Source organism: Nematolebias whitei, chromosome 5, assembly GCF_014905685.2.
Source record: "Nematolebias whitei isolate Nwh7 chromosome 5, NemWhi1, whole genome shotgun sequence".
In the NCBI taxonomy this organism is placed as follows: domain Eukaryota; kingdom Metazoa; phylum Chordata; class Actinopteri; order Cyprinodontiformes; family Rivulidae; genus Nematolebias; species Nematolebias whitei.
This window is the reverse complement of record NC_056502.1, coordinates 19,774,893-19,783,059: the sequence shown is the minus strand read 5'-3', so window position 1 is coordinate 19,783,059 and position 8,167 is coordinate 19,774,893. Positions and strand designations below refer to the sequence as shown.

The 8,167-nt window shown below is 37.4% G+C and overlaps 2 protein-coding genes across 2 annotated transcripts in view; one reads left to right on the top strand and one right to left on the bottom strand.

Annotated features, from left to right (window-relative positions):
* Positions 1-165: 165 nt before the first annotated feature.
* On the bottom strand, positions 166-4,407 carry LOC119409755 (tumor necrosis factor receptor superfamily member 1A). Its single transcript, XM_037676653.1, has 7 exons — positions 4,267-4,407; positions 1,848-1,927; positions 1,645-1,765; positions 1,431-1,556; positions 1,201-1,356; positions 1,033-1,111; positions 166-280 (listed from the first exon to the last, which is right to left on the bottom strand). Exons 2-7 carry the CDS (start codon positions 1,905-1,907, stop codon positions 166-168), a joined length of 657 nt encoding a protein of 218 aa, XP_037532581.1. The 5' UTR covers positions 1,908-1,927; positions 4,267-4,407.
* Positions 4,255-8,167, top strand: part of rap1gapl (RAP1 GTPase activating protein-like) — a 12,879-nt gene continuing 8,966 nt past the window's right edge. The window contains exons 1-4 of the mRNA XM_037676652.1: positions 4,255-4,274; positions 4,382-4,487; positions 7,481-7,576; positions 7,808-7,965. Of these exons, the coding sequence (XP_037532580.1) occupies positions 4,255-4,274; positions 4,382-4,487; positions 7,481-7,576; positions 7,808-7,965 (380 nt within the window). The remainder of the gene's footprint in view (positions 4,275-4,381; positions 4,488-7,480; positions 7,577-7,807; positions 7,966-8,167) is intronic.

Here is an 8,167-nt window from a genome sequence, read left to right as displayed (position 1 = left end):
TGTGTGTGTGTGTGTGTGTGTGTGTGTGTGTGTGTGTGTGTGTGTATATATATATGTATATACTATATATATATATATACTACAGTGTGTACAAGGGGAGCAGAGACGACTGAATAAAATGAAGTTTGACAGTAAACACCTTGTACAGAATCACTGTGTGACTGTTCATGTAGTAATGAGTGTGCTGACTGTTTCATGTGAAGCCTGGGCTGCTTTGTGCTCACCTACTGACACCTTTGGTTGAATATTTTCGCAGTGTTGGGCGCAGTCCGGGGTACAACTGTAGAGAACAAAGGGGATGTTTCACAACACTGAGGAGGAAGTAGCACGTCTTCTGCAGAAGTCGTTAACATACAGACAGGCAGGCAGTTTTTAAACACCGGCTGTCTGTAGCTGCAGCTTCAACCCATAAACTGTTCCTAAACCAGTCATGTTTACAAGCAAATGCTGCGTTCATGTGTTCATGCAAACAAGGACATATATTTACTAAAATTATGGGATGTATGTGCAATCAGTTCCTCTCACTATGGTTCTCTGTTTTCTTTGTCAAACATCTTTGATAAGAGAAAACAAACGCTGACAGAAACATTAGCATTTAGCTCATACGGCTGATAGGAACGAATGATTGGACACAATTACATTTTTATATTCCACTTTTTAATGTTTGTTATTGTCGTAGCTATCCTGATTTATGTTTTTGTTTGTAATGTATACATTGCATCAGTTTTTTTTTTTTTTTTACCTGAACCACAACATAAGACATCTTTCAGAAAAGCAGGAAGGTAGAAAATTAACTAAAGACATTTTTATAGTGACTCAAAAAACATCCGTGAGAGACTTTTAATGTTTTGCAACGTCTCTCTTGTATTGCCAACTCGTGGAAAGGTTGAACAAAGTCGGAAGTGTGATGAAAGTTTCAATTCTACAAACCAACTTCCCCAATTAAAATGTTAAATAAAACCTTCCCAAACACAAAGATGGGAAAAAAAAAAAAAAAGCAGCATGACCACAAACATCAGCATCATTACTCACTTCCTGCAGGGTTCACACTTGTTCTTGACTCTGTGGTAGTTCTCCTTGCAGTCACACACAGCGTCTCCTTCATGTGTGCCTGTGAAGAAACAAAACTGCTTTTATTTACCTGAACCGAAAGTTTTTAAGACGCGACTGTGAGGTGCATGTTTTTGTTACAAGACTTACAATTCTGTTTTTTCGTTTCATTTTCTCGACACGTTGTACATTTGAGACACTCAAAAGTTTCTGAGTCGATGTGATGTTTGTAGTAACCACCAATACAGCCGCAAACAGCGTTTTGCGTTGCATTACAAGACGATATCTCGCGTTCATTTCTTGAATCTGGGGACAAGATAAAGAAAACTGAGTGGATAACCTTTGACCTGGGGGTAATGGGACAGGAGATTAAAGTGTACGTTTGCAGGTTCTGCATCTTCTGCAGGTTGAAGCGTGGTTGATCTGGTCGTTGTACTGATTCTCAGGACACTTCTCACAGACACTCTTCTGACCTTCACCTTCACACTCAGATTTAAGTTTAAACCCTGAAAATAAGAACGCTGCACATTAATACCAACAAATGTAAAACTTTGCACAGTTTCAAGACATTTTCTGGGCAGTCTCAAAGTCTACCTGCATGACATCTGTTGCAACATGTTCCCTTTTCATTGAGGAAGTAATCAGCTGGACATTGTTTTTCTTCTAAATCTGGTTTTGGTGTAGATGCCGGTGAAGACTCAGAGATGTTAGCGCACTAAAATGAAAAACATACAGTAAGAGTCATAAAATTTGAGTAAATGCTCGTGTTCTTGTAGTGTCCTTGAAGGCATCGTCACCATGAGGAGAAGAAAGATGGCAGCGCTCCATCGTCTGCACCGTCCTCTTCTCGCCATCATTTATAGTTAATTTAATCCATCTGTAAGAGCGTAAACAGTGTATAAATGTTACACAAAGACAAAGAAAACTGACTGAATATGAAAAAAATGTCCCTAAATTTATAATTAAACAATATCAAAATTAAAATCTGTATAAAATACAAATCCTCACGATTACACAAATGCTATAAAGTCTTTTTTTGTTTGTGTGTGTTGTTGTTAAAAAGTCAGCATTCACACGTTTTCTACATACTTGGTGCTTTTTTAGCCACTCGTATCAAAACGTTTAGCTCATTTTGTAACATGCATTTTCATAACTATTATACTTTTTAAAATATTTATCTTTATTTACAATCATTTCCCCCATACGGTGTGTTTTAAATCTGCTGAACACACTGTAGTTGCTTTATTTTAGCCTTTGGCTACTTTGAGTTTTGACATGCTGTTCTGTTGATACTTTTACTTAGCCTCTTGATTTTTCATTTTCAGTCAGGCTTTCGATTCTTAAAAGTTTCTTGCAAGCCTTTTGCTACTCTTAGCTTTTTGCTAAGCTTTTGCAAAATGTAGCCCTTTTGCTACTTCTGGCAATCCTCTAGCTACTTTTAGCTTTTAGCTAGCTTCTTGCAAAATTAAACATTTAGCAAGACTTTTGCTATTTCTAGCTGGCTTCTAACAGTTTTTAGCTGTTCTCTTGTTACTTCTAGCTAGCTTTATGCTACTTTTAGCTCTTAGCTAGAACCGCACTTTGACTCTGAAGCAAAACGATCTTGATTTTTAGAAAAAGAAAAGAAAACGACACATGTAAAGCCACTCTCATGTCATCAGAGGTTGTGCTTTGTAACATTAAAACTTACTGCCAACTAAATGGCCCAGAGACGTCATGAGTCTGTAATGTAAAAAGCATCAAACAGACTGGAAGGAGCGGAGCTGCACCGGAGGCAGGAAAGAGACGACCGACTGAAACAAACATGGCGAAGCTTCATTCATTTTGATAACATGAGTTTTACTCGCATGCCACAGTCAGTAACCACTTCCTGGCCCCAACTCGTCTTTTGAGAAATTACTGCCCACCTCCGAAAGGCAAAGGCAGATGTCAATGTTGCTGCTCGTGTCTGTGTTTCTTAGTAAAATATCTCATGAACCTTTCAAAAAAAGTACTCGATAAACAATCTTTAACTTTAAAGTCGAACGCATTCAAGATGGCCGCCACAGCCAACCAACATTAAGAAAATGTCTATATTTAGTGCCACAGATATTGATCCAACGTTTGGTGTGGTAGTAGCTGAGACTGATCCCCAACACATAATTTGGATGCTAACAGGATGCTCAAAATCTTCATCTGAAATTGTCCCAACCCTGTCCGTCTGTTAGCAAAATATCTCATGAACCGCCAAACGGATTTTAATGAAGCTTGTACAACGTATTCTTTGTATAAATGTCTACAACTGATCAGCTTCTGGAGCCAACCCAAATCAAGATGGCCGCCGCAGGCAACTGACCTTGGGAAGCAAAAAATGGCTGTAATTCAGTCAGTTTCATAGATACTGAGCTGAAGTTTGGGTGTATTTGTAGCAAAACATCATTCCTAATAAATATTCCGAGTCCTACACAAGATGTTTGCATTAACTTTAGAATTAATTGTTGGAGACAACACTGTCTGACTGTCTGTTAGCAAAATATCTCATGAACCACTGGCCAGACTGTGATGAAACTCTCGGAAAGTAATCACTGTACATCTACAACTGATTATCTTTGTTTTGACGATGGCCACCACAGCTAATCAACATTAGCCAGCAAAATGATCTAAAACTCTTGTCTGAAAGACGGCGGGTGACAAGCATTCCTTCAGGTGAGTCTTAAAGTTTCCTTTTGTTCCAGCCACTGGAAGATGAACCAGATTTACTCCATAACTTGATCAAGTCATCACCAAAAGAGATAAAGAGCTAACATGTACAGTATAATATTTATATAAATAAATACATAAGTAAACGTTTTAAAAGGGCAATAACATACATGTTTTAAACACAGTTGTAATATAAGTATTTTATTATAAAAATAAAAAAAATTTTTTAAAACATCTCACTGTGGATTCAGGCTGCGCCACCTTTTTTTTTTTTTTTTTTTTTTTTTTGGCACACTTTCACTTCCCTATCGCGCAGAAAGACGCTTCAGATCCACTTGAACCTCTTCTAAACTCGTCTTTAACAACTAACCACACAAACAAACAGACCATAACGTCAATTGAAATATGAACACAAAACGTGCCTTTTGTTTTTAGACTAGTGTCGGTTCGGTGGGCCACATTACGCCTACATACGAATACCACGCCACCCCCCCGGGGGCACATTCCCACACAGCCGTGCGTAAAATGTTTCCTGACCTGAACAAGTCCGTCCACAGCGAGGGCTCCCGTCCTCACTCCAGCTCCACGCATCGCCAGTGTTGGAAGTTTTTCCACACTTTTCTTGCTTTATTATTTTTTATTCGCGTTTCAGCGCGGAGTGGAATCTGCTGCCGCCTGAGGATGAGGAGGAGGCGGACCCAAACGGGAAACAGCTGCGTCACCAGCGCGTTTCAAGGAATTACGGAGGAAGCAGTTGGGCAAGAAAACAAACCTTAACCTGTCTCGTCTTAAGGGGAGGGAGGACACGCTGAGTCAGACAGGGAAGACCAGGAGACTGATCAGATGGTTCATCAAAGTTCCTTTAAAGTTTGGACACTTTGGAGCGAGCTGTGTGCGGTTATGGACAATAAATGTCTTACCTGTTGTAGTTGTCTTGAAATTGCAAAATATTCCCCATCAACTCCAACATCAAAATCCAACATGGCTGTAAAGTTAATTAATTTTTTTAACTTTATTGAACTACTGAACATACAGAACAAAAGAACACAAATAGAACAACAAATGACAATCTCAAATTACAATGATACATATAAACATATGCAAATATCTACAATCATACCTCCTAAGGTCAACATATTCTTAAACGAATTATCATATCAACCATCATAAACTTAAATTTAGGTAATAATACTATTTGAGAGTTTGCAAATAATATAGTACAGTAAATTAAACAACTAACTATTTATCTAAGAATCTACATAATTACTAAAATAATTTGTCAGAGGGCTATATTATCTGAGCGAGGTGATCAGAGAGCTTTTTTGCTTGTGGTTTTTTAGCACTGTCTAATGAAAGTTTTAACAACTGGAGTTCTTGTTTGAATACAGACCATAATGGTTTAGACTTGCCATATCTGCATTTATTTATATAGAATTTTAGTTAATTAATTTAATATCCTGTAGAGGTATATCCCAATGAGATCACAGGGTTTCTGCAGGGAAGGTGTGGGCCTGATGGCAGCCTAAACATGTGGTCAAGACCTGTGGCTTTTGGTTTGAAGTCTTTGGTGGTTTATTGAGTTTATTTGTTGTGTTTCTAGTGTTTGACTTCCTGTACTCTTCTTTTTGTATTGTTTATTGGCGGTTGGCAAACAGCTTAATGACTTCAAAAACAAGCGGTAGATGGATGGATGGATGGATGGATGGATGGATGGATGGATGGATGCATGACCGCGAGGAGTGTGGACCGAATGTCTCAGAAAATTTTTAATTAATTAAAAAAAATAATAATAATAATCACCTCAGATCCTTAAATGTCTCAAAATATAAAAAAAGTCATGATATCTTCTGTTTCTTGAATATTTTTTAAATAAGTCTATTAGGTCTAGTTCAGGGGTGCCCAAAGTGGGGCCCGCGGGCCAAAGTTGTCCCGCCAAGCTGTCCTCGTTACTATATTAAAATTTCCTTTGCAGTGTCAGTGTGTTTACACTCAGTCATTCTGACTTTAATGTTAATGTTAAATGGAGAGTCAGCCAAATTACTACCTTAACGGCACTATACAGCTGAAGTGGCTATTTTGTGCAATAAATTATTCAATTTTACTAATTTATATTTTATTTTGACAGACTTACAGCTTCCTGCCACTGAAAAACATTTTCCTTTGATCCTGCACTTAATACATTTATAAATCACACGTAAAGCATTTAAAAATAGCCTAAATTATAAATATGAACTGGCTTCAGTAGTGATTTTAGCCTCTTTTTGAGACTGCTCCAGCACCCCTAAATTTAAACTCAGCACCTCTGAAAAATAAAACATCATTAGGATTTTGTAAGGAAACAGTTCTCAAACCTTAGATTCACCAACATATTGAATATGGAATAAATGACGACAGTCTCAAACGGGCCAGTAAAATCTATGACTTTTTTTTGCACGAGTCACGCCACCTGTCAATCAATCCATCATGTCAGCAACTGACCAATCAGCAGCCTTAATTTGTCCTGAAGTGAATGCTCCTTACCTGCAGAGCTGCTTTGCAGTCAGAGATTTCAATAATGAGTTTACATCTTTTGTTTCATGTTAATCTACTCTAATAAACCTTTGCAAAATACAACAAAATGCAGGAAATGGCATCTATTTTATTCACAATTCTCTGGGGAAGAATCCCCAGACCCCCCACCACCACCAACACAATCTATTCTGTAATGTTCTTTATAGAGAATGGAGGTTAAATTACTGTATAATAAATAAATGGACTTTACTTGAAGAAGTATTTGCATTTCATGTATTATATTATTGCATTTGGCCCGCAGCCCTCTGATAGATTTTAGATTTGGCCCTCTCAGGGAGAATGTTTGGGCACCGCTGGTCTAGTTTTATTTTCATATTATTGTTTTCTAATTAATTGATTACACTCAGCCTGAAAATGTTGACAATACAGTCTCATCAACTCCACGATCACATTTTCCCCAGTCTGCTAGTGTTGTTCTTCTTTTTCTTCTTGCAGATCGCAAACAACTTAAAAGTGCATACCAACACCATGAGTGTGTAACCTACTAAATTTTGATTTTGTGTTGTGTAAAAATAAAAACAAAGCTTTTCTTATACAACATTCTCTTTAAACTCCATTCCCTCCCTACCTCTCTTACTCATTCATGTAATTCTGCAGAGACTTGTCGTTCCAACATTCTGATCACGTCCTGCGATCTTCTCAGTCCAGGGAAACATTACCCTTTTGTTTACCTACAAACTGCGCTCACGCATGGCACATGGCGCCAAGCAGAGCACAGATGTCAGATTATTCATAGAAAATGATTAAATTACAAAAGAGAGAGTCCCTTTCAACCAGATGGGGATTTTACTTATTCACATCAACAACCCATGCAAGTTAAACAGGGTAACATCTAGTTTAGCATAAAATGGGTGAGATTCAACAAAGTGGAATGTTGACTTATCTTTTTAATCACGGAAGGATTTAACAAACGAAATGAGTGTGAGATTGGACGCACGATTGAAGATTGTTATAAATATTGTATGTTGATGGTTAACTTGTGCAATTTATGAGACAAAATGTTGACCATAAACACAAGGAAAAAGTTAGAAAAATCTTTTATGTCTTTATAAATAACATCTTTGGTTTGTTAACAACCTTAAATAAGAGATTTAATTAAATTAAAGCATCAAAATTAAAATGTTTATAACTTATATTCTGTATAATTGTTTTTCTGTTGATTTGTCTTTTCCTTTGAAAGTATAGAGGAGAAGTTCAGTTCAGGAGCCCAAGGAAACCCCCAAAAAGTGACGAGGAGGTGGACCGGAGGAGAGTGAGCCTGCAGGTGAGCTTCCAGGTGAGTACAGGTACTCTGACTTTTGGTTCTTCTTCACGCATTGAAAGTTAGAAAGATCTTAAAGTCTGCGAAGAGAACACAAACCAACAAGAACGCACGCGTCAACTCAAAGCCAATACTCCAAAATCTGGCCCTTGTTAACCTCCCCAGACCATCTCCAAGATATTATTTGAAATGTTTTAGGCCTGCACTATCAATCTGTGACAGACTGAGTCTCTTTTTTAACCGCAGCACACTTTCCGTGACAATTATCCCACTTTGAAGCCAAAAAACTTGACAAGGCTTTTCCAGAAATCTGTGATTTTAATGGAGAAGCAACAGAAAAAGTCAAATGAGACCGATCAAATGTTTGATGATAAACTTGTTGCTAAAGATGTCTGGTGTCTGGGGTAACGTTTGCTAACAGAGAGTTTAATGATCTTCACCTGTTTGCTCTACCTTTTAAAAGCCAAATCAAATGTTTAGTCAGGTTTTTATTCAACAGTTTGTGATCAAGTCATTTATTAAGAAAATAAATTAAAAAAAAAAGTTGAAGGACATGGGTAGTTCTGTCTTAAATGCTTTCCTTTATTATATTCAGTAAAAAAAAAA